This window comes from Mobula birostris, chromosome 2 (genome assembly GCF_030028105.1).
Source record: "Mobula birostris isolate sMobBir1 chromosome 2, sMobBir1.hap1, whole genome shotgun sequence".
Lineage (NCBI taxonomy): Eukaryota > Metazoa > Chordata > Chondrichthyes > Myliobatiformes > Myliobatidae > Mobula > Mobula birostris.
The window spans coordinates 199,020,636-199,048,132 of record NC_092371.1 but is presented as its reverse complement, the minus strand read 5'-3'; the positions used below and the strand labels follow the sequence as shown (position 1 = coordinate 199,048,132).

Below are 27,497 nucleotides of genomic sequence, written 5' to 3'. Positions count from 1 at the left end.
AGCACATTACTGGCCCTTCAGCCCACAATGTTGTGCCGACCATGTAACCTACTCATCAGTGGAAAGAGAAACAGAAGTTAACATTTCAGCCTGAAGACACATAATCAGAACTGAGACACAGCCTCAGAATAAAGGGACATTCCTTTAAAACAAATAAGGAATTTCTTCAGCCAGAGTATAGTGAATCTATCAAAATCATAGCAGAGGGCAGTGGAATCCTCATCAATCGGTGTATTTAAGGTAGGGATTGATGGATCCCTGAATGGTAAAGGAAGTAGTGTTAAAAAAATCAACCATGTTTGAATGGCAGAGCAGACTTAATGGGCCAAATGACTCCTATTATATCTTATGGTCTATAACTGATCCAAACTTATTTCCATCTGGCATAATTTACATATTATTACTTAATTATTTATGGTTTTATATTGCTGTATTTATACTCTATTCTTGGTTGGTGCAACTGTAACGACACTCAATTTCCCTTGAGATCAATAAAGTATGTCTATCTATCTATCTAAACAGGTCTTCTGAAGCAGTTTTTAACCTAAAACTCCTATTTCTCTTCCAAAAGATGCTGTCTGAACTGCTGAGTATTTCTGATATTCTCTGTTTTAATATCTGATTTCCAGCTTCTACAATTTTTTTGAATCCCAAGTCAGAATATTATCTGACTGGGGATTGGGAACAATGGAAGGTGCAAGAAGCCTGAGCATCCTTATAAACCAGTCACTGAAATGAAGCTTTCTAGGAAGACAAATGGTACATTAATCTTCAGTGCCATAAGTTGAGTACAGGAACAAGGATGTGTTACTGAAGTTGCCTAGGGCCTTGGTGAGACCTGACCTGGAATTTTGTCTAAGGAAGAATGACTTTGCTATAGCAGGAGTGTAACAGGAATGGCTGGTTCCTGGAATGGCAGGATTGGGTCAGTTAGGACTAAATTCACTATTGTACAGAAGAATATGATTTCATGAAATACTTTAAAATTCGGATAGGACTGAGCACTCTAGATACAGGGAAGATCTTCTCGATGGTTGGAGTGGCCAGAAGCAAGGGTCACATCTGCAGTTTACAGAGCACATGGGCACAGCTAGTAGAGCTGCTGCCTCAGTGCCGGACACCTGGGTTCAGTCTGACATAATGCACACTGTGTGTCTGGTTTGCAAGCTTTCCCTGTGACTGCATGGATTTTGTCCCAGTACTCTGGGCTCTGGTATCCTCCCACATCCAAAAGGGTAAGTAGTAGAATCTGGGGGCAGAAAGGGGGGGGGGGGTAAGAAGGGTTGAGCACACAGACCAATTCAAAAAATGGGATTAGTGAAGGATTAGTGTAAGTGGGTGGTTAAGGTTTAGCATGGATTTACTAGACTGGCGGGCCAGTTTCAATGCTCTTTACAAGTAGGAGGGTATGCCATTTGGAATTAAATCAGGAGAAAATTTCTTCACCCAGAGGCTGAAAAGCCTGTGAAAATTTATACTACAGGAAGGAGGAGACCAAGTCACTGGTCTATTTATAAAGGAGGTAGGTTTATTCCAGATGAGTTTGAGTACAGAGAGGAAATTAAGAACCTGGTGGCATGGTGCGAAGGCAATAACCCATCCCTCAACGTCAGCACGATGAAGGAATTGATTATTGACTTCAGAAGGAGTAGTAGACCGCACGACCCCATTTACATTGGTGGTGCGCAAGTGGAACAGGTCAAAAGCTTTAAGTTTCTCGGGGTCAATATCACAAATGATCTGACTTGGTCCAACCAAGTACAGTCCACTACCAAGAAGGCCCACCAGCGCCTTTACTTCCTGAGAAAGCTAAAGAAATTTGGCCTGTCCCCTAAAACCCTCACTAATTTCTATAGATGCACCGTAGAAAGCATTCTTCTAGGGTGCATCACAACCTAGTATGGAAATTGTCCAGTCTAAGACCGGAAGAAGCTGCAGAAGATCGTGAACACAGGGCAGCACATCACACAAACCAATCTTCCGTCGGTGGACTCACTTTAAACTACATGCTGTCAGAGTGGTGCTGCCAGGATAATCAAGGACACGACCCACCCAGCCAACACACTTTTCATCCCTCGTCCCTCCGGGAGAAGGCTCAGGAGCTTGAAGACTCGTACGGCCAAATTTGGGAATAGCTTCTTTCCAACTGTGATAAGACTGCTGAACGGATCTTGACCCGGATCTGGGCCGTACCCTCCAAATATCCGGACCTGCCTCTTGGTTTTTTGGCACTACCTTACTTTCCCTTTTCTATTTTCTATTTATGATTTATAATTTAAATTTTTACTATATTTACTATCGATTTGTACTCCAGGGAGCGCAAAGAGCAGAATCAAATATCGCTGTGATGATTGTACGCTCTAGTATCAATTGTTTGACGACAATAAAGTAAAAGTATTACTAGTAGGATCAGGGAAGTGAGAAAAATGAGAAGGGAAATGATATACCAAAATGTGTGTTGAAAGATGGAGTAGGTTTAAAGGACTGAACAACTTCCTCTATTCCTATTTTTCTATGGCTATTCATCGAAATTGCATAATTTTTGCTTACTGAGAATATTTACTTATTTTTTTCTCATATTCTTTCATGAGAGCCTTTTTCGGTAAGGCTTGTGAAATTCATAATACAGCTGCAGTTTAAAAATACTTTATTTTTGCTCCACCATCCTAGCAAGCAAAGTGTGGTTCTGCAAATAAAGCAAACTGCCAGAGATAAAATTTGTTTTTACCGCATGAAAACCTCTTTTCACCTACAATAAATGATATGAATTTCCCTAGTTCAGCCATTAATAAGAATCTCTAGACCAATGATACAAATGTTCCATAATTGAATTTCTAACTGATGGCTTAGCATGGCAAGAATTACAACATATGCTGGTTCTAGGGGAACAAGTTTGAGGAGATCTTAAGAGTAGGAATTTAGAATAAACAAAAAGATTCATTACAGCCAGGCTTAAATTGCACAAGTACTGAGTAAAATGATAACCACCCATGGGAACCATTCTTTACACAGAAGGGAATGTTCTTTGGGGCTTTGATGCTCAGGTATAGGAAATGAAATGCAAGCAATGTAACACTGTCAACAGTATTTAAATTTAGCTTGTCAACCATCAGAATATCCAGATAAACTAATATATTCCTAGGAAAAGAATGTTTCTTTAATAATGCTTAATCATGTCAGCTTGGGTGCTCTAATCTAAAAATTTATGTTATGATTCTCACTGTCCTCAGAAGTGACACACTCGATTCAGGAACAGCTTCTTCCCCTCTTCATGAACATTGAACCCATGAACTCTATCTCACTTTTTTTTAGTGCACTACTTACTTACGCATATATATAAGAAAATGCTTAGGGAAATAAATTAAATTCAGTGCAATGAGGTGGCAACTAATTTTAATACAAGGTACTTCATTAAATTCTTGTGGATCATTTGTAATTTTAACCCCTTATATATACCACAGAAAAGTTTACTTGCTGGTGTCAGTTTAGATCTAATCGTGTATAGCAGAGCCCCGTCTTGGCTGATTTAGAATTCTAGTAGCATCTTGGACAATATCCTGATTATCAGTAATATTTATAAGCAAATCAGAATTTTGACGACAGGATAAAATGAAATTGGGAATAACAATGGCCAAACTTCGATGCAACAATGGGAAAAAGTTGAATTCAGTTGATTGAAATGTAGCAATCACAGATTCCGGATGGGTTGAGAGGAAAGTCAAAAAAAGAACAAGATTTGTTAACTAATAAACAACATTTTATGCATTGAACTTGAGACTTAATGCTCAGCTAGCAAAGTTCTCAAGAACTCCAAAACACTAAGGCCATCATTGGGATATTGCAACATGGAAGTGTGACACCAATTTACATGAGCAACAGGTTTGCAATGCGCAAGTGGTGAACAGAATTGAACCTGCATTAATGTATCCTAACCCAAAGGCTTTCACTGTTTCCTCATGTTAAGAATTCATGTGGCATTTGTAATGGACTAGCAACAAGCTCTGCTGAGAAGTACGGTTAGAATCATCCTCTCCCCTCCTCCATGGTTCTTAGAATAGTAACAGCTGAGAAGGAAATCGGTCTACCCCATAATTCTGCAGCTGCTTGCTGTAAGAATAAGATAGCTAGTGAAAGCCAAAACCGTATTGCCTTCACCATCATGGCAGACAAACCACTTAAAATAGCTTGCTTCATGGATATAGTCCTGAAATTGTATGAATTAGGAAGGAAACCCATGGACAATTTTCCCCCTTTTTTCCCCTCCCCCCCAAACAAATCAGGCAAATATGAATTATACAGAGACACAAGTAAATTTAAATTGATGCTGCTCAGAGCAAATTGTGGAATATACAGTAAATGGAGCTTACTAAAGCCTATGCACTGATAACAAAATTCCTAAGCAGCAGAGCAACAAACTTCTGGAGGAACTTAGTGGGTCGAGCAGCAATGGTGGGTGGAAATAAGTTGTCCGTGTTTCAGGTCAAATCCCTGCAAAAGGACTGAAATCCGAGAGGCAAGGTGGCCAGCACAGAGAAGGGAGGTGGCAAGAAAAAATTCTCAGGCAACTGGAGGATTGAGAAGGGGTGAAAGATAACAGGCTGGTATTGACAGGGTGGTGGGGGCGGGTGGTGTTGGAAGACTATGTCAAACAAGAAAGGGAAAAACAAAATGAAGGCAGGTAAAGAGAGGGAGTCTGAAGGCAGTCTCATGTCTATTGGAATTCTATCTTGCCTCCCCTATCTATGTTGGCTATCTCCCCTTTCTATGTTGCTTTAGAGTTTGTAAAATGTGTTCAGGAAAGTTTTCTAAATCAATATATAGAGGGACCAACTAGAGGGGATGCAATATTGGATCTCCTGTTAGGAAACGAGTTAGGACAAGTGACAGAGGTCTGTGTAGGGGAGCACTTTGGTTCCAGTGATCATAACACCATTAGTTTCAACTTGATCATGGACAAGGATCGATCTGGTCCTAGGGTTGAGGTTCTGAACTGGAAGAAGGCCAAATTTGAAGAAATGAGAAAGGATCTCAAAAGCATGGATTGGGACAGGTTGTTCTCTGGCAAAGATGAGATCGGTAGGTGAGAAGCCTTCAAAGGAGAAATTTTGAAAGTGCAGAATTTGTATGTTCCTGTCAGGATTAAAGGCAAAGTGAATAGGAATAAGGAACCTTGGTTCTCAAGGGATATTGCAACTCTGATAAAGAAGTAGAGGGAGTTGTATGACATGTATAGGAAGCAGGGAGTAAATAAGGTGCTTGAGGAGTGCAAGAAAATACTTAAGAAAGAAATCAGGAGGGCTAAAAGAAGATATGAGGTTGCCTTGGCAGTCAAAGTGAAGGATAATCCAAAGAACTTTTACAGGTATATTAAGAGCAAAAGGATTGTAAGGGATAAAATTGGTCCTCTTGAAGATCAGAGTGGTCGGCTATGTACGGAACCAAAGGAAATGGGGGAGATCTTAAATAGGTTTTTTGCATCTGTAATTACTAAGGAAACTGGCATGAAGTCTATGGAATTAAGGGAAACAAGTAGTGAGATCATGGAAATTGTACAGATCGAAAAGGAGGAGGTCCTTGCTGTCTTGAGGAAAATTAAAGTGGATAAATCCCCGGGACCTGACAGGGTGTTCCCTCGGACCTTACAGGGTGTTCCCTTGGACCTTGAAGGAGACTAGTGTTGAAATTGCAGGGGCCCTGGCAGAAATAGTTAAAATGTCGCTGTCTACAGGGGAGGTGCCGGAGGATTGGAGAGTGGCTCATGTTGTTCCGTTGTTTAAAAAAGGATCGAAAAGTAATCTGGGAAATTATAGGCCAGTAAGTTTAACGTCGGTAGTAGGTAAGTTATTGGAGGGAGTACTAAAAGACAGAATCTACAAGCATTTGGATAGACAGGGACTTATTAGGGAGAGTCAACATGGCTTTGTGCGTGGTAGGTCATGTTTGACCAATCTATTGGAGTTTTTCGAGGAGGTTACCAGGAAAGTGGATGAAGGGAAGGCAGTGGATATTGTCTACATGGACTTCAGTAAGGCCTTTGACAAGGTCCCGCATGGGAGGTTAGTTAGGAAAATTCAGTCGCTAGGTATACATGGAGAGGTGGTAAATTGGATTAGACATTGGCTCAATGGAAGAAGCCAAAGAGAGGTAGTAGAGAATTGCTTCTCCGAGTGGAGGCCTGTGACTAGTGGTGTGCCACAGGGATCAGTGCTGGGTCCATTGTTATTTGTCATCTATATCAATGATCTGGATGATAATGTGGTAAATTGGATCAGCAAATTTGCTGATGATACAAAGATTGGAGGTGTAGTAGACAGTGAGGAAGGTTTTCAGAGCCTGCAGAGGGACTTGGACCAGCTGGAAAAATGGGCTAAAAAATGGCAGATGGAGTTTAATACAGACAAGTGTGAGGTATTGCACGTTGGAAGGACAAACCAAGGTAGAACATACAAGGTTAATGGTAAAGCACTGAGGAGTGCAGTGGAACAGAGGGATCTGGGAATACAGATAATAAATTCCCTAAAAGTGACGTCACAGGTAGATAGGGTCGTAAAGAGAGCTTTTGGTACATTGGCCTTTATTAATCAAAGTATTGAGTATAAGATCTGGAATGTTATGATGAGGTTGTATAAGGCATTGGTGAGGCCAAATCTGGAGTCTTGTGTTCAGTTTTGGTCACCAAATTACAGGAAGGATATAAATAAGGTTGAAAGAGTGCAGAGAAGGTTTACAAGGATGTTGCCGGGACTTGAGAAACTCAGTTACAGAGAAAGGTTGAATAGGTTAGGACTTTATTCCCTGGAGCGTAGAAGAATGAGGGGAGATTTGATAGAGGTATATAAAATTATGATGGGTATAGATAGAGTGAATACAAGCAGGCTTTTTCCACTGAGACAAGGGGAGAAAAAAACCAGAGGACATGGGTTAAGGGTGAGGGGGGAAAAGTTTAAAGGGAACATGAGGGGGGTTTTCTTCACACAGAGGGTGGTGGGAGTATGGAATGAGCTACCAGACGAGGTGGTAAATGCAGGTTCTTTTTTAACATTTAAGAATAAATTGGACAGATACATGGATGGGAGGTGTATGGAGGGATATGGTCCGTGTGCAGGTCAGTGGGACTAGGCAGAAAATGGTTCGGTACAGCCAAGAAGGCCCAAAAGGCCTGTTTCTGTGCTGTAGTTTCTATGGTTCTATGGTTCTCACCTCCCACCCGACACCCACTCTCAATCCTGATGCAGAGATTTGACGCAAAAGCTGACAACTTCCTTTCACTGATGTTGACTCAAGATTGTTTGTTGCTCCATTATCTGCAATCTCTTGTGTCTTCTGAGCAGGAGAATAATTTTCTTTTAGCTACAGTTAAGTGGAAAGACTTCCTAAAGGTGTACATGAACACATGCAATGGCAAAGCTAACAAGATTACAGCTCAAGATGATGAATATTGAAAATAAAAGTCAAGAATAGTTTCAGTGCAGACAAAAGAGGATTTTAAGGATATTGATGAAAGTGAATCAGAATTTAATGTTTTAAAACTGTGATTATATCTGTGTCAGGGTATTAGCTACAGATCATTATGTGAATTAGAAGATATAATTACTGTCAGTATTATTGCCTTCCCTGGCACTGAATGGTTGAAACTCTGCAAAGAAGCAACAGTGATTATTCATTATCTTAAAATTGGCTCTGTTTTACCTGAAAGCTCCAAGGCCATGGGAGAAGATGACTAAAGGATATTTTCCATCTGATTTAAATGGGGCATCCCATTCAGCAGGAACTCTGTATGACCCTGGCAAGAAATCAAAATGCTTCAACTGGATTGTTAAAATAAAGGTAGAGCTGAAATGTACTGCCAAGTCATGACATAAGAATATAACCCAGACATCGCACCCTGCAAAAACTTATTTCAGGGAGATAGCATCATCAATTTACAGGAGACTCCCGGAACTTCTGAGAGGGGTGGGATGTCTGCAATAGAGTAGCTCCTTAACAGCTAGCCAGTTAGTTTAAATAACGTTAGCTATGCTAATGAATGAATGACACCTGTTAAACTCACCTCAACATGTCTTTTACAGTCTTAACCCACCATCAGCAATTGAAAGGTCACTGTTGCAAACAGTGCAGTGTGCAACACTGTCATTATTTTGACCCCTATTAGGCAGGGGTACACTTTAGGGTAGTCTGGGGTAACATACATTTTATATTTTTTTTTGGAACACTCTGCCATGGCGCGCACTCTCTCTCTCTCTCTCTCTCATGCACTCTCTCTCTCTTGCTCATGGTCATTCTCTCGCTCTCTCTCTCTTGTGGTCGCTCTCGTGCTCGCTCTCTCTCTCTCCTTCTCGTGGTTGCTCTCGCGCTCTCTCTCTATGGTCGTTCTCTCACTCTCTCTCTCGTGGTTGCTCTCGTGCTCTCTCTCTCTCTCTCTCCCTCTCGTGGTTGCTCTCTCACTCTCTCTCTCTTGCTCTTTCTCAAAAAAATTGATTTCTGGAATATTGTATATAATTTGCGGGCATCAGGGAGCCAGTATTAAGATGCAGGAGACTCCCGGAACTTCCAGGAGAGGTGAGATGTCTGATAACATAAGAAATAAGTCACCTCATTTAGTTGAATGCAAGTGAAAACAATTTTTAAAAAATTGCAATTACTAAGAATAAGACTGGATTTAGAACTCTGTGCTTTAACTCAGTATTATGAAAGATGTGTATTCTCCTTTTCTACATAAGCCAATTAAAATAGTTGCTAAAAAGCAAGTATCAGTAGCTTGATGTACAGCAAAACATGTAATTTAGTCGATTTTTCAAATAATTTCAACTTTAAATAAGAATGGATTGAAATGATCTGATGGGTCAATACATGGAACTATGAACCATCACGGAGACATGGCAGGAATGGCTGCTGGATGTTCTGGGGTTTAGATGTTTCAAAAAGGGAGTGGGAGGGACAGCTGCAGAGAGGGAGGAATTGACTACCGAGTTAGTGTGGGTGCAAGTCAGAAGTAGAAAGGGAGACATCCTCTATTGAGAGTTTATTTATTTCGACGTACAGTGCAGAATAGGCTCTTTGAGCCACACCGCCTCAGCAACTCACCTATATCACAATGGCCTACCAGCTACGTCTTCGGACTGTGGGCGGAAAGTGGAGCGCCCGGAGAAAACCCACAGACGCACAGGCTCCTCACAACTAATGCTGGGATGAGAACCCGGCAGCCCGGGCTGTAATAGCGTCACGTTAACCATTACGCTACCACGGCACCCATAGTTTTCTATAGACTTTCCAATGGTAACAGAAGCACCAAGGAACAGATCAGGAGGATTTGGAATCATCATCTTCCCTAATATTGATTACCAGCTCAGAGCAAATGGTTTAGATAGAGTGGAATTTGTTACGTAATGAACCAGGTCAGATATCAGATCTCTCAGTGGGTGAGTGTTTTGGAGGCAGTGATGTTAACTCCTTGATCTTTATCATAGCCTGAGACAGAGATAGGAGCTGATGATATGGGAAAGTATTTAATTGGGGGAGGGGGGCAGAGAGAAAGGGGAATTATGATGCTATTAGGCAGCAACTTGGGAGCACAAATTGGGAACAGATGTACTCAGGGAAATACACAATGAAAACGTGGAGGTTGTTTAGAGAATACTTACAGGGGTTCTGGATAGGTTTGTCCCATTGAGGCATGGAAAAGACGGTAGGGTGAAGGAACCACGGTTGACAAGAAATGTGGAACATCCCATCAAGAGAAAGAAAAAAAAACTTAAAGTTTAGGAAGCAAGGATCAGAGAAGGTTCTAGAAAGTTACGAAGTAGCCAAGAGGGAACTGAGGAAAGGACTTAAGAAAGCTAGAAGGGGGCATGTAAAGGTGTTGGTGAGTTGGATTAAGGAAAACTTCAAGGAGTTCTACATGTATGTGAGAAACAGGAAGGTGACTAGAGGGTAGGTTTGAACAGGGATAGAAGAGGAAACATGCCTAGGATCAGAAGAGGAAAGGGTGGTCCTTAATGAATACTTTGCTTCGGTATTCACCATTAATGAAGACAGCGTAAAGCAGGCTGATATACTAGAATATGTCAACGTTAAGAAAGAGGATGTTCTGGAACATCTGAAAAACATTAGGATAGACAAGTCCCTGGGTTTGGATGGGATATACCCCAGGTTATTTGGAAAGCAAGGGAAGAGATTGTTGCACCTTTGGCGATGTTCTTTGGGTCTTCATTGGCCACAGTGGTACCACCAGATAATTGGAGGGTGGTAAATGTTATTCCTTTGTTCAAGTAAGGGAGAAGGGATAACCCAGGGAATTATAGTCTAGTGAGTCTTACTTCAGTGGTGGGCAAATCATTGGAGGTTGAGAGACAGGATTTATGAGAATATGGAAAAGCATCATGTGATTAGGTATAATCAGCATGGCTTTGTGAGAGGGAGGTTATGTCTCAGGAGCCTCATTGAATTCTTTAAGTATGTGAGAAAATACATTGATGAATGTAGAGCAGAGGATGTGGTGTATGTGGATTTTAGTAAGGCATTTGGTAAGGTTCCCTATGGTAGGCTCATTCCGAGAGTAAGGAGGAATAGGATCCAAGGAAACTTGGCAGTGTGGATTCAGAAATAACTTGCCCATAGAAGGCAGAGGGAAGTAGTAGATGGAGCATATTCTACCTGGAGGTCAGTGGCCAGTGATGTTGTGCAGGGACCCCTGCTCTGTGAAATTTTAATAAATGACTTGGATGAGGAAATGAAAGGGGGTGGGGTTAGTAAGTTTACAGATGACACAAAGTTTGGTGGAGTTATGGATAGTGTGGAAGATCGTCATAGGTTACGATAGGACATTGACAAGACGCAGAGCTGGGCTGAGAAGTGGCAGATGGTTCAATCTAGGGAAGCATGATATGAAGTGAGACAGCTGTGGAAGCCATCATACTTAAACCAAAGGTTGATCTTTTCTTGATTAGTAAGAGCATTGGCCGGAGAATGGGGTTGAGAAGGATAATAAATCAACCATGATGGAGTGCTGGAGCAGACTCGATAGGCTGAATGGCCTAATTCTGCTTCTGTGTCTTATGGAGCTCAAATTTGAAGGCACAATATAGGGTTAATGGCAGGAATCTTAGCAGTGCGAAGAAACAGAGGATCTTGGGCTCCATGCCCATTGATCCCTCAAAGTTGCTATTTTTTAAAAGTTAGATTATGAGGACACGCAGTCCTCTTTTATTGTCAGTAATGCATGCATTAAGAAATGATACAATGTTCCTCCAGAATGATATCACACAAACACAAGACAAACCAAGACTGAAAAACTGACAAAAACCACATAATTATAACATATAGTTACAACAGTGCAAAGCCATACCATAATTTGATAAAGAACAGACCATGGGCACAGTAAAAAAAAAAAGTCTCAAAATCTCTCGAAAGTCCCATTATCTCACACAGACGTGCATCATCTCATGCTATGCAAATTGATAGAGTTATAAAGGCATAGAAGGTACATTAGCCTTCATAGATTGGCATATGGTGTGATGGACTTCACAAGTTGGGATACTGAGTTCAGTTTGGATATTGAGTTGAGTTCAGAAGCTGCGAGGTAATACTGCAACTCTGTAAAACTGGATGGATCACATTTGGAACATTATGTTTAGTTCTAGAATATTGAACCTCAGAGGGTGCAGGGGAGATTTACCAAGACTTACCAGGATGCTGCCTAGATTAAAGAGCATGTCTCAATAGGAAAGGTTGAGTAAGCTAGGGCTTTACTCTTTGGAGCAAAGGAAGATGAGAGGTGATTTGACAAAGTTGTACAAGATAAGAGGCATAGATCGAGTAGACAGAAAGAGACTTTTTTCCAGGGTGGAAATACACAGAATAGTGCCTGCATGGATGACAGTAGAATGGAGGACTGTGTGTGAGGGAAGGGTTAAACTTACCTCAGAGTAGGTTATAAGGTCAGCACAACATTGTGGGTGTAAGGGGCTATACGGTGCTGTGGTATTCAATGTTCTGTGAAAATGCAGTACTGAACAAGTTTTCAGTAACAAGCAAAACTAAAATTTGAGCAGGCAAACAACTGTCTTAATAATCTCCAGAGTAGTAAAAGCACAGGGAGGACACTTGGTCCATTGTGTCTATGTTGGTTTTAAAAGCCCTCCATTCCCATATCTTCATCTTACATCTCACCTGTTTTCCTCCCGCTTTCAAGTCAATAACCAGTAACCTATTGAACTTCATGAGTGAATCAACCTCCACTATTCTTCCAGGCAGTGAACCAGATACCAACCAGTTTTAGGATAGAAGTTATTTCAAAATTATTTCAAAGTTCAAAGTACATTCATTATCAGAACTATGTATACTATATACAATCTTGACATTCGTCTACTTACAGGTAGCCACAAAACAACAAAACCCAATAGAAACCATAAAAAAATGTCGAACACTCAATGTGCAGACATTATCATCTGATTTGAGTTAATTAATATGGTTTCCTTCCGATTTTTGTTTAAATGGATTTGAGTTGGCGGGTTGATGTTTTTCTTTTATGGAAGCTTGTATGACGTATAGCTCCAGGGTTGTGCTCCCAATGGAGTTTTTTTTTCATTTTTTTTTAGTTAGCAGGGGTTTTTTCCCTCTTAGTAGGGGTTCTTTTTTTCTTTCAAAAAACTATTCTTAAAACTTTATTTTTTCTTCTTATTATTGATATATTGCTTAGCTTTGTTAATCAGTTATGTGCTAATTTAATTCCTTATTGTACATACCGACATATTGACTTGATTATCTTAATGTATTTTTTGTTGATCTTTAACAATTAATAAAAAAAGATTTTAAAAATGGAAAAAAAACAAATTGTGCAAATTGTAAGCAAATAACATTCAGAACTGAAGTTCACGAATGAGTCCACAGCCACAAAGCCAGTTATTTCTGCACCTGATTCAGGAGCCCATTGCAGGCTCCAGCCTCAGTTCAGTGAAGAGACGCGTAAAGCTCATAGGGTAGTGAACTGAATTGGCCCATCCCTCGCCTCCAGCCCTGACACCCTGACCTTTTCAATTTGGCCTGGCGCTTAATTCGTCCAAACCTTGGGTCATTCCCTACTCTTGGACCTGGCACTTCGATAAGCTTTTGGACCTGGGCTCTCCAATTCGGCTCATTCCTTCAATCAATCTCTGCCTCACTTCGGTTCTGCCGCATCAGATTGACTCCAGGTCCACTCCAGCAAAGGCCAAAGATTGCCTTATTCCCCACTGTTGCACCCAGGCCCAAACATCTCTATTCGATCCATACAAACTTCGCCACAACCGTCCTGCACCTTCGAGACTTCAGTTCACACTGCAAAAATGCCAGGTCATACAGGTAGTTCAAAAGCTCAACTCTGATTCATTAGTATTGATTGCACTGATTATTTACCAGAAAACATGTTATCAATAAAGTAGTTAGCAATTTTGTTCACTACCAGCAAGTGCACCAACTTAAACCGGGTTTTTGCCCGTTGCCCTCATTCTTCGTCGTTTCCTAATTCTTTCACCAACAATGACTCTCCATCTACTGTAGAAGTCAAACTTGCGAGAAGAATGGATTTAACTTAAAACAGAGCAACATTAGAAGGGCAACATACAAAGCAATGAAGGGTCTCAACAAGTCAAGAGGTATCTAGGAAGTGAAATAAATGCTTGAAGTATTGGGTATGGATCCTTCATCTGGACTGGCAGCAACAAAGAGGCTTGATAATAAATTTAAAAACAGGCTGCAAGTTGAAGGAATTTCTGAAGGAACCAACATATTTTCGTTTAACTCAATGATCCGTCTATTCTCTAAATCTTTTGTTTGGCACTCCATTAAGTGAATAACAACCTTGTCTGGTTCATAAATGTTGAGAGAGTATCTGCATCCACTATGTCTCAAGCTGTGCATTCTAGAATCCAACCACCCTTTGCATGAAAAATTTCCCTCTCAGATCCCCTCTACAGATTTTTATTAGTAGCCTCTATCTTTCATCGTTCTGTAGGTGACTAGGGAAAACGAGCTCAGCCTATTCAACCTCTGCTTTCCATTGGAGTGCTTCAATCTCAGTGACATCTTGGCAAATCTCCTCTGCCTTCTTCCTATAGTCTGGTGACAAGAAGGGAAACAATGCTCCGGTACATCATGAAACCCATACATTTACGCAAACCTAAGCAACCAGTTCACCTTGGCTTAATTATCTTGTCATTACAATACTAAAGGAGTCAGGTGGTTGTCACTATGTAGTAAGCTCACACTATTTCACAACCAGATATAGAGAGGAGCCCAAGGAGAATTTTCACCCAACTGCAGCAAATGAAAGCTTCGAACTTAACAACATAAATAGCATTGAGCCTTAGTGAAATAGCACACACGTGTCCAAACTATTAGTATTCTGACATCTAAGTAAGAATATTTAGTATTCGTTCTAAGTAACATTACCTTGCTTTGGCCAGAATGGTACTGGTGAACCACTGATGCATAGCGGGCTGCTTACAAAACTAATAAATATCAATGAATCTTAGGGTTGTATATAGTGACATACATGCACTTTGATAAACTTACTCTGAACTATTTGATAAGAAATTAAATAATCCAAACTAACATGTACACACTGTCTGAATACCCTGCCCTCTCTCCAACTCACAGACACATTCTCAACCTGTAATGGTTACATTTAATCTTTTATTGCTATTGATATGACTATTTGTTTTATTTATTGATATGACTGCTTGTTTTATTATGATAGTGTCAGAAATATACTGTCTTGTATAAGCATGCACCTTGCACTTTATGTCAACCTGTCACCTTCAGGCCATGTCTCTCAGAGTCTTGTGCTAACTTTATTTTGTGACTGGACGTGCTGGATTGTAGCTACATGTGCTGTGTGTGAATATATTGTATGTACTAGGTTTTGCATGTTGGCAACAGAGGAACGATGTTTTATTTAGCTGTATACGTGTGCATGATTGAATGACAATAAACTTGAATTTAAAATGCTGTAAATGTTTACCAAAGAATGTGGCGAGGGAAAAAAACAGTCAAGAGGGGATTCCAGCCGATCCAGACAACTCTCACCAAACAACACTACATAAAATTCTGGAGAAACTCAGCAGGCCACACAGCATCACAGGAAAAGAGTAAACAGTTGACATTTTAGTAACTCTCACCATACGTAGCTCAGATTTAGACCCTTAGTAATTGGCAATCCATGTGAAGTGCCAGTCATCTAGAAAATTTTATATCCAACAACTAATGTTCAAGAAACATAGATATAAATAGGATGCAAGGAGAATACTTCTTACCATACATATACTGTAAAATATATCCCACAGCTGTTCTGTTGTATTTAAGAAAATCAGCAAGTCCATTGCAATATTCATCCCTGGGGATCCACAATGGCTGTTGATTCTTCTCACCCTTATTACAAGGATAGTACAGGCGTAAGAAACATCCCTATTTGGGGAAAAATAGTTTGAAAATACAGTAACACAATAGGAAAAAAGGGTAAATAAATACCGCTTAAGGACATTGTATTACACCCATAAAGGCATACTTAGGAGGCGTCTTAACAGGTTCTTGAACGGGCAGGGTAAGAGGTATGTAGAATTAATGCAGGCAAGTGGGATTACTATTATTAAGTATGCTGGCTGGCATTCAAAAACGCAAACACAAGGAAATCTGCAGATGCTGGTGAACGCAGCAGCTTTTACGTGCGCTGGTTGACATTGGTGTGGTAGATCAAATGGCCTGTTTATTTATTGTGCAACTCTATTACTCTGTAACATATTATTCAAAGAATAATTATTAGCTTAGTATAGGTTATAACCTCCTCTACCAAACTGGCCCAGAGATCTCTCATCTTTTCATTTTCAATGCATTAGCAATGCTGTCTTGAATTTTAAGACTACCATTGATTGATTTGTAATGAGGACAATTTAATGTGTATGAATTATCGATTTATAAATGACATTACGGATATACAAACGATATCACAATAATGTACCAGCAAAAAACATTTATGGGCTGCCCTTTTCGATCTTTATTACATAACAGCTCAGTTGGATTGACTATCTACAACATTAACCTGGACTAATCTGCACACCTCATTACTTTTGATTTTAGAAAAGAAAAGATTCAAACAATTGCCAAAGACCTGCACAACAGGAAATACTGTTGCTTCACAGATCCAGTGACCTGTCTGATCCTGCTCCTGTCTGAGATAGCTTGTGTTTAGTTTGCCTGTTCCCCTCCTTTCCACCAACACCAAAGTACATTCTGGTTTCCTTTCACATGCAAATGACTTAATGATTGGCAGATTAATTTGCTACATAATTTGTTATATCAAATTGCCTCTTGTCTCACTGGGTAGCAGGTGAATTGGGGGGAGTGAATTGAAAGGGATGCAAAATGCAAGATGAAATTCCAATAAATGGGCACTTGATAGGTGGGTGGTATGGATGCGGTGAACCAAAGAGTTTGTTTCTGTGCTGTATGGCTGTATGAATCTTTCAACACAAAGTAGGGGTGGTGGAGGCAAGGTGGAGAAATTCTTTGGTTATCGCAAGGATACAAGAGTAGATTACAGCAATAGGTTAGATCCCATATGAAGTACTACATCAAATTCTCGTAATGACACTTGAGAGCAGATACGAACTCTGAGAAAATTCCGGGGATAAACACATTTCAGCAGCAGGATTAGATGGAAGAAGCTAACATTTTAACTCTCTTACTAACTTCCTTTGCTCTGTAGAGTTTTACAACATCATTATGGGAATAGACAGAAAAATTCTGATACTCCACACCCATTACAGTACTCATTATATAATTACAGGAATGTCCTAACTAAAGTCAAATTTCCATACTTTTATATCTTTTTTCTAGTAATAAATGATAATATTGTGTTAACTTTACCAACTACTTGTTGTGTCGGAATACTAGAGTGACGGATCTTTCATTTACCAGATCTTTGTCCACTCAACCAATCTACATTACTTTGTAGCTTATATTCTCTTCATAACTTATTATCTAAATGAAGATTTAGCACTGATTGTCATGGCATTCTACCTATTACCCTTCATCAACTGGGAAGAAACCATTTATAGCCATCAAGGTTTTTGTTATCCGGGCAATCTCTTATTTACACTAATTGGTTAATTCCCACACCAACATCTTCTATTTTGCATAATAATTTCTCATGTAGCACTTAATCAAAAGCCTTCTGGAAATTAAATTATTGTACATTAACTAAAAGTCTCAATGCCCCATTATGCTGACATCATAACTTTAATTAAATATTTCTTTATTGATTACATTCAGTTAAAATTGAAGCTTTTTAAGATGGTATGGAATATTGAAAATTCATTACATCAAACATTGAAGACAAAATTAAATGAATGAAGGACTTCATTCCTTGGAATGTTGAAGATTGTGGGGAGATGTGATAGAGGTATACATATTATGAAGGGTATAGATACGGTAAATGCAAGCATATTTTTTCCACTGTGGTTGGGTGGGACTACATTCAGAGGCCACGGGTTAAGGGTGACGGTTGAAAAGTTTAAGGGGAACATGAGGGGAAACTTCTTCACTCAGGTCATGAGAGTGTGGAATGAGCTGCCACTGCAAGTGGTGCATATAAGCTTGATTTCAATGTTTAAGAGAAATATGGATAGGTACATGGATGGCAGGGATATGGAGGGCTATGGCCCCAGTACATATCGATGGGAGCAGGCAATTTAAATGTTTCGGTATAGACTAGATGGGCTGAAGGGGCTGTTTCTGTGCTGTACTTCTCTATGACTCCAAGTTTAATAACATTAAATATGTCCTTGCTATTTATTTCCCACACATGATAATATTCTTTTCAGCAACTGACAAAGGTGTTCTTTTGGTTTGTGTTTTGTGACAGCTTTGTGCTTATTTGGATTTTACATGTTACGTAGGTCCCCACCTGAATTGTGTGATCAGTCATAATATCTATACATCCAACAAGATGTGGTCCTTTTCCAGCAGGGATCCCAAAGCAATGACTGCCACCATGACCCATATTCTGCTTAACAATAAAATCTGTAAGAAAAATGTTTTTGAATTAGATTCACTGATTACGCTGCTAATTGCATTCCATTCTCCAACCATCGTCTGCATGAAAACTTTCCCTCTCAGATCCCCTCTAAAACCACAGCTCTCCTGACTGATTACCTTGACAACATTTACATAGCTGACATTCATTAACTTCATCACTAAAAGGAGGCCAATTTTTCTGATTAAGTTTATCAATAGATCATACTGCTCTAATGATTAGTAGCAGCTGCATAGAACACTGCTCTGAATTCTCGTCATTTTTCAGTCTGGACGTTACTGGCAAGACCTTGGGAAGGTGGTATTAAGTCACTTCCTTGAACTGCTGCAGTCCACCTACTGAAGGGACTTTCACAGTGGCCTTGGCAAAGCAATTCCAGAATTCACTGTGGATCCAATGACAATGAAGGACCAGCAATGAAGTTCCAGGTGCTGATAGTATGCAAATTATGGGGCAATCTGGAGTTGGTGATCCCATATGTCTGAAGCCGTTTTTCTTCCTGGTGGTATTTTGTAGATGGTGCACTGGTAGTAGAGGGAATGAATTTGTAGGATATTCAAAAGTGTTGAGGTTCTCGAGTTGTTCTCATCGAGATAATGGGTTATACTCCATCACGTTCCTGACACATGCTTTGTCATGATGGAAAAGCTCGAGTGTCAGGAGACAAGTCATTCACCTACACACTAGAGCAGAGAGGTATAGAAGATAAAGGACTAAGTCCAGGGAGAATTCCTAACCCTACAAATGAGGAGATGGATAAACCTGTAACGTGATGGGCCACTAACAGCTAATAAGCAAGCATTAATCTTGTCATTTGAACAGGGCTATTGAAAACTTTAAAAAAACATGATTGCTTTTTAAAAAACCGTGAATTTGAAATCAGAAACAACATTTACTTTTCATGTAAACATGAGGAATTCTGCAGATGCTGGAAATTCAAGCACACACATCAAAGTTGCTGGTGAACGCAACAGGCCAGGCAGCATCTCTAGGAAGAGGTACAGTCGACGTTTCAGGCCGAGACCCTTCGTCAGGACTAACTGAAGGAAGAGCTAGTAAGAGATTTGAAAGTGGGAGGGGGAGAGGGAGATCCAAAATGATAGGAGAAGACAGGAGGGGGAGGGATGGAGCCAAGAGCTGGACAGGTGATTGGCAAAAGGGATATGAGAGGATCATAGGACAGGTGGCCCAGGGAGAAGGAAAAGGGGGAGGGCGGGAAAACCCAGAGGATGGGCAAGGGGTATTGTCAGAGGGACAGAGGGAGAAAAAGCAGAGAGAGAGAGAAAGAATGTGTGTATATAAATAAATAACGGATGGGGTACGAGGGGGAGGTAGGGCATTAGCGGAAGTTAGAGAAGTCAATGTTCATGCCATCAGGTTGAAGGCTACCCAGATGGAATATAAGGTGTTGTTCCTCCAACCTGACGGTGGCTTCATTTTTACAGTAGAGGAGGCCATGGATAGACATATCCGAATGGGAATGGGATGTGGAATTAAAATGTGTGACCACTGGGAGATCCTACTTTCTCTGGCGGACGGAGCGTAGGTGTTCAGCAAAACGAAGATCCTGCTTTCTCTGGTGGACAGAGCGTAGGTGTTCAGCAAAACCTACTTTTCATGTTTTTTGTTAGGTAGATATGAGCTGTTTAAAAAATTCTAATCAGGGGCATTTAGAAATACTGGCAAAGACCTTCTGATGGCAAAACCTGTCAAAGGCCTATCAGGGTACTTCATGAGAAGGGATCTCTGGTTGCACTGCTTATAAACTAGATGCTGTTCATTCAACCGCCTTTGAAGGCCACAAGGATCTCAGAAGCCACCAGATCACTAAAATGCAAGGGTGACTTTCCCACAAGAGGGAAAGGAAAAATGCAGCGTGGGTTGATAATAGCATAGCTCATTGTTAAAACCTATCTGTGCAGTATCTGAAACATTTCTCTCAGTTGCTATTGGTCTAATTATCAAAATAAAGGAAAAGCTGAAAATTATGCAGAAAATGCTGGGAATCGGAAACAGAAGCAGAAAATGGTGGAAATAGTTAATTGGACAAAACCCACTCATTTAGAGAGCAGAATTTCCAATTATCGATTTAACCTTCAATAGCACAAAGGACTGATAATAAGACCATATGACCATAAGACAAAGGAGCAGAAGTCGGCCATTCGGCCCATCGAGTCTGCTCCGCCATTTTATCATGAGCTGATCCATTCTCCCATTTAGTTCCATTCCCCCGCCTTCTCACCATAACCTTTGATGCCCTGGCTACTCAAATACCTATCAATCTCTGCCTTAAATACACTCAATGACTTGGCCTCCACTGCTGCCCATGGCAACAAATTCCATACATTCACCACCCTCTGACTAAAAAAATTTCTTCACATTTCTGTTCTGAATGGGCACCCTTCAATCCTTAAGTCATGCCCTCTCGTACTAGACTCCCTTATCATGGGAAACAACTTTGCCACATCCACTCTGTCCATGCCTTTCAACATTCTAAATGTTTCTATGAGGTCTCTCCTCATTCTTCTAAACTCCAAGGAATACAGTCCAAGAGCAGACAAACGTTCCTCATATGTTAACCCTCTTATTCCCGGAATCATTCTAGTGAATCTTCTCCATACCCTCTCCAACGTCAGCACATCCTTTCTTAAATAAGGAGACCAAAACTGCCCACAGTACTCCAAGTGAGGTCTCACCAGCGCCTTATAGAGCCTCAACATCACATCCCTGCTCCTATACTCTATTCCTCTAGAAATGAATGCCAACATTGCATTCGCCTTCTTCACTACTGACTCAACCTGGAGGTTAAATTTAAGGGTATCCTGTACGAGGACTCCCAAGTCCCGTTGCATCTCAGAACTTTGAATTCTTTCCCTATTTAAATAATAGTCTGTCCATTTATTTTTTCTGCCAAAGTGCATAACCATACATTTTCCAACATTGTACTTCATTTGCCACTTCTCTGCCCATTCTTCCAATCTATCCAAGTCTCTCTGCAGACTCTCCATTTCCTCAGCACTACCGGCCCCTCCACCTATCTTTGTATCATCAGCAAACTTAGCCACAAAGCCATCTATTCCATAATCCAAATCGTTGTTGTACAATGTAAAAAGAAGCAGCCCCAACACGAACACCTGTGGAACACCACTGGTAACTTGCAGCCAACCAGAATAGGATCCCTTTATTCCCACTCTCTGTTTCCTGCCAATCAGCCAACGCTCTATCCACGTATGTAACTTTACCGTAATTCCCTGGGCTCTTATCTTGTTAAGTAGCCTCATGTGTGGCACCTTGTCAAAGGCCATCTGAAAATCCAAATATACAACATCCAATGCATCTCCCTGGTCTAGCCTACTGGTAATTCCCTCAAAAAATTGTAATAGGTTTGTCAGGCAGTATTTTCCTTTAAGGAATCCATGCTGAGTCCTGCCTATCTTGTCATATGCCTCCAGGTACTCTGTAACCTCATCCTTGACAATCTACTCCAACAACTTCCCAACCACCGATGTCAAGCTAACAGGTCTATAATTTCCTCTTTGCTTCCTTGCCCCCTTCTTAAATAGCGGAGTGACATTTGCAATCTTCCAGTCTACCGGAACCATGCCAGAATCTATCGACTTTTGAAAGATCATCGCTAATACCTCCGCAATCTCCACAGCTACTTCCTTGCATTCCATCTGGTCCAGGAGATTTATCTAACTTTAGACTATTCAGCTTCCTGAGTACTTTCTCTGTCGTAATTGTGACTGTGCACACTTCTCGTCCCTGCCACCCTTGAGTGTCTGGTACACGGCTGATGTCTTCCTCAGTGAAGACTGATGGAAAATACTCGTTCAGTTCCTCTGCCATCTCCTTATCTCCCATTACAATTTCTCCAGCATCATTTTCTATTGGTCCTATATCTACTCTCACCTGTCTTTTACTCTTTATATACTTGAAAAAGCTTTTAGTATCCTCTTCGATATTATTTGCTAGCTTCCTTTCATAGTTAATCTTTTCCCTCTTAATGACCTTCATGGTTTCCTTTTGTAAGGTTTTAAAAACTTCCCAATCCTCTGTCTTCCCACTAATTTTTGCTTCCTTGTATGCCCTCTCCTTTGTTTTAACTTTGGCTTTGACTTCTCTTGTCAACCACGGTTGCATACTTTTTCCACTCGAAAATTTCTTCTTTTTTGGAATATACCTGTCTTGCACATTCCTCATTTCTCGCATAAACTCCAGCCACTGCTGCTCTGCAGTCTTTCCCGCCAGTGTCCCTTTCCAGTCAACTTTGGCCAGTTCCTCTCTCATGCCACTGTAATTTCCTTTACTCCACTGAAATACCGACACATCAGATTTCGGCTTCTCTTTTTCTAATTTCACAGTGAACTCAATCATGTTATGATCACTGCCTCCTAAGGGTTCCTTCACCTCAATCTCTCTAATCACTTCCGGTTCATTACACAATACCCAATCCAGTACAGCCGATCTGCTAGTGGGCTCAACACAAGCTGTTCTAAGAAGCCATCTCGCAGTCATTCTAGAAATTCTCTTTTGAGATCCAGTGCCGACCTGATTTTCCCAATCTACTCGCATGATAAAATCCTCCACAATTATCATAATACTGCCCTTCTGACAAGCCTTTTCTACTTCCAGTTGTAATTTGTAGTCCACATCCCTGCAGCTGTTTGGAGGCCTATAAATAACTGCCATCAGGGTCCTTTTACCCCTGCTATTTCTTAGCTCAAACCATAAAGATTCTGCACCTTCCGATCCTATATCACCTCTTTCTAATGATTTAATATAATTTCTTACCAATAAAGACACGCCTCCCCCTCTGCCTACCTTCCTATCCTTCCGATACACCATGTATCCTTGGACGTTCAGCTCCCAGAGACATGCATCCTTTAGCCAGGTCTCAGTGATGGCCACAATATCATACCTGCCAATCTGTAGCTGTACGACAAGATCATCCACCTGATTCCTTATGCTGTGTGCATTTAAGTACAACACCTTAAGACCAGTATTTGATACTTTTCGCTTTGATTTCACTGCAACTTTACTGCACTGCAACTCATCCCAATGGCTACAAATTTGCCCCATCACCTGCCTGTCTTTCCTGACATCTTTACTGCTCACTATCTTAGATTTATTTCTGTTTTCTCCTTCCTCCGCTCTGTCATTCCGGTTCCCATCCCCCTGCCAAATTAGTTTAAACCCTCCCTAACAGCTCTATTAAACTTTCCTGCCAGGATATTGGTCCCCTTCAGGTTCAGGTGTAACCTGTCCTTTTTGAACAGGTCATACTTCCCCCAGAAGAGATCCCAATTCTCCAAGAATCTGAAGCCCTGCTCCCTACACCAGTCTCTCAGCCACACATTCATCTGCCTGATCCTACTATTCTTGCCCTCGCTAGCAAGTTGCACAGGTAGCAATCTCGAGATTACTACCCTGGAGGTCCTGCTTCTCAGCTTCCTTCCTAACTCCTGGAAATCTCTCTTCAGGACCTCCTCCTTTGTCCTATCAATGTCATTGGTACCAACATGTACCAGGACAACTGGCTGCTCACCCTCCCCCTTTAGAATATTCAGGACCCGATCCGAGACATCCCGTACCCTGGCACCTGGGAGGGAACACACCATGCGGGTATCTCTATCAGGCTCACAGAATCTCCTGTCTGTTCCCCTGACTATGGAATCCCCCACGATTACCGCATTTCTCTTCTCCCTCCTTCTCTCCGGCACAACAGCGCCAGGCTCAGTGCCAGAGACCCGGTCACCGTGGGCATCCCCTGTCAGGTCATCACCCTCAACAGCATCCAGAACAGGATATTTGTTGCTGAGGGGGACGGCCACATGTGTGCTCTCCACTATCTGGGCATTTCCCTTCCCTCTCTTGACAATGACCCAGTTTTCCGACCCCTGTAGCCTAGGGATGACTACCTCCCTGTAGCTCCTGTCTATCACCTCTTCACTTTCCCTGATAAGCAGTAGGTCATCAAGCTGCAGCTCCAGATCCCTAACAAGATCTCTGAGGTGCTGCATCTCGGTGCACCTGGCGCAGATGTGGCCATCAGGGAGGCTGGAGGTCTCCCAGGATTCCCACATCTGACACCCTGAGCAAAGCACTAACCCTGCAGGCATGCTATCTAATTCTACAGGAATGAAACAGGAAAAATAAGTCTACTCACCCACTTACCTCACCAAACAGACAAACTTTTTAAAACCATTAGCTCGTACTGTTAGCTGTGAGAGCCCTGCTGTTCCTGCCTGTCCGGGCCGATTCGCGAAGGTGGGGCGGGGGGGGGGGGGGGGAGGAAAAAAAAGAGTTGGCGCTTTGCTCTCGCCTCTTCCCGTTTACCGCCGAAGCCCGTTGAAGCCAAATCCCTACACTCTGCTCCCACTCACTCCGCTGCCTGCTCCGACAGCTGCCCGCTGTATAGGGTGGTCTCCTTTTTAATCTCTCCGCGCTGTCCTGTTGATGTCACGCGCCTGTGCAGTCTCGTCCTCCTTGCACTCGAGGAAGTTTTTAAAAAAACTGCCTTCCTTCAGAATTCAGCTCCCATGGCGCTTTGTAGTCCGGATCCAAAAGAGAGCCATTGGCAGCAACCTGTCTTCTTAAACTCTCCGCGCGGTCCCTTTGACGTCATGCGCCTGCGCAGTCTCGCCCTTCTGGCACTCGAAGAAGTTTTTTAAAAAACTGCCTTCCTTCAGAGTTCAGCTCCCACGGCGCTCTCTAGTCCCAATCCAAAAGAGGAGAAGGAACAGGCCATTCAATCCCTTGAGCTTGCTCTGCCAGGCTTTCAGACAAGGGCTGATCTTCAACCTCAGCTCCATTTTCCTGCCTTATTCCCTCACACCTTGATTCTTTTATTATCCAGAAATCTCCCATGCAAACAACAAGCTTACTTTTATAAACTTCTGGGGGTAGAGAATATGAAAAAAAATTACCACATTTAGTGAAGAAATTTCTCATTTCAGTCTGGAATAGCTTACTACTTACTTCGACATTGTAAACACTGGTTCTCGATATGTGTCAACCATGAAAAACCTCCTCCCAATATCTAACATCAGGAGCCCTCTAAATTATTTCAATGCTTCTAAGAGGCCATGTTCTAAGCTCTGGCAGGTAGAAGCACGATCTACTCAAAACTTACTGCAGGTGACAGACCGCCAACCCAGGATATAAATAATTCTCTTTTTTCAGTTAAAAATACCAAAATTGCATATAATAATCCTCTTGTAGCTTTATAAAAACCCTACACAATTTAGTAAGACCTTTAGTCGTTACTCCATGATTTAAGTATGCAAGTGATGTTTACTTTGCCTTCATAATTGCCTGCTGGGCCAACACTTGCTTACAAAGATTTATACAGAGACACCCACGTCAATTTGACTATCGAATTTACCAATTTAAAATAAGTTCAGTAGTTCTGATTTTCCTTACGGTGCATAATCTCACATTTTTATCTCATGTAATATTCCCTCTTCAATGTTGATGCCCCGTCATTTAGCTTGAAGCTCTTAGCATTCAGTTAATTTTGTGCCATCAGAAAATTTGGAAGCATTACATTTAGTCACCAAAGCCAATATATTAACCAAGATTGCAAACAGCTGGAACCCAATCACTGATTTCTACAGTACCCACAAATGATAGGCTGTCTATTTAAGAAGGAACTGTTAATTCCTACTCTTTGATTACTGTCTGTAAATCAGGCCTCCAAATGTAGTAATCCCAATTCCATGAATTCTAACTTTAGCTACCAACCGCATGCAGAACCTTACAATAAGCTTTCCAACATTCCAAATACATATAGGATTCCCCCTCATTTTTCTACCAGATTACTCCTTCAAAACCCCAATAGTTAAATATGATTCAGAGTATCTTTTTTCAATCATCTCCCAAGTATCTTGATATCACATCTTTTATTATATATTCCATTGTTTTCTAGTCTACCAATGTTAGGTTAACAAATCAGTAGTTCACTACTTTCTTTAAAAAAGAGGCCACATTTTTGAGAGAGAGAGAGAGAGAGAGAGAGAGAGAGAGAGAAACTCACACGTTGACAAATTTAAAGCTCTGTACTTCCAACTTGAAAAACGGATGAAGTTGTGTATGTTCTAAATGACAAGATAGAAAGAATAGATGATTTTAATGTTATTGCAAGACAAAAAAGAAACAAAGCTGGGTATCATATTTGAGGAAAGCTAGGCTGGTCTTGGGAGATGGTACATTGCAGACTTACCAAAATTATATCTGAATTCCAAGAGTAAAATAACAAGAATATAATAAACCAGAATAGTATTTGCTGGAATTTCTAACATCAAAGTCAATTTAATTTTTTTTAGATTATGAGGACACTCAGTCCTCGTTTATTGTCATTTAGAAATGCATGCATTAAGAAATGATACAATGTTCCTCCAGAGTGATATCACACAAAAACAGGACAAACCAAAGACTAACACTAACAAAACCACATAATTATAACATATAGTTACAGCAGTGCAAAACAATACCATAATTTGATAAAGAACAGACCATGGGCACGGTAAAAAAAAGTCTCAAGTCCCGATCGACTCCTATAGTCCCTGATAGCAGGCGGCATAAAGGGAGAAACTCTCCCTGCCATTAACCTCCATGCACCGACAACTGACAACCGCCGATGCACTGGAAGCACCCGACCACAGCGGATTGAGTCCGTCCAAAAACTTCGAGCCTCCAACCAGCCCCTCCGATGCAGCCTCCCAAGTGCCATCCTCTGCCGAGCGCCTTCGACCTCGTCCCGGCCGCCAGAACAAGTAAAGCCGAGGATTCAGAGGCCTACTCCTCTGGAGCTTCCAGACCACATAGTAGCTGTGGCAGCGAAGCGGGCATTTCAGAAGTTTCTCCAGACGTTCCTCCCTGCTTTCACGTCTGTCTCCATCAAATCAGCATTGTGCACGGTACCCTACTTAACAAATACAGATATCATTCCGGAGTGGCAAAGGTGAGAAATAAGGCAGATAGAAAGAATGATTTCTACTACAACAAGAAACAAAATACTGCAAATGCTGAAAAAAAATTAGAAGGCATCAGAAGATCAAGTTGGAGTCAAAGATTAATGAAGATAGTTTAAAAAAAATGAGAACCTGATTTTTCAGGAGTGAAATTAGGAAAGGCTTCTATACGCAGAAACTACTTGGAAAATTCTTCCTCAAACAGCAATAGGTGGTATAAAAGCAACATCCTGGAAATACTCACCAGGTCAGGCAACACCTATGGAGAAAAAAATGCAGTTGATTTTCCAGTTCAACAGAACTTGGGAAGTGAAAAGAGCAACTTAGTTGTAGAGACTGGGGATGAAATAGATAGGACAAAGGGTATATCTGCATTGTTCTCTGTCCACAGACACCCTTAGCATGTTATTCATTTCCATCATTCTCTCTCAGTATCCACTCCTCCCCCACCCATC

At 41.2% G+C, this 27,497-nt stretch overlaps 1 protein-coding gene across 9 annotated transcripts in view; it reads right to left on the bottom strand.

The window, feature by feature from the left end:
- The window catches only part of pla2g7 (phospholipase A2, group VII (platelet-activating factor acetylhydrolase, plasma)), a 75,773-nt gene that overhangs the window by 39,782 nt on the left and 8,494 nt on the right, over positions 1-27,497 (bottom strand). For 5 of the 9 annotated variants that reach the window (XM_072251292.1, XM_072251286.1, XM_072251285.1 and 2 more), the window contains 3 exons: positions 17,939-18,054; positions 15,291-15,441; positions 7,690-7,783 (listed from right to left, as the gene is read on the bottom strand). In XM_072251292.1, coding sequence (XP_072107393.1) covers positions 7,690-7,783; positions 15,291-15,441; positions 17,939-18,034 — 341 coding nt within the window. In that variant the 5' untranslated portion in view covers positions 18,035-18,054. Of the gene's footprint in view, positions 1-7,689; positions 7,784-15,290; positions 15,442-17,938; positions 18,055-26,105; positions 26,167-27,286; positions 27,480-27,497 lie in introns of those variants that run through there. The other 4 variants (XM_072251287.1, XM_072251288.1, XM_072251290.1 and 1 more) reach the window with 4 other exon arrangements.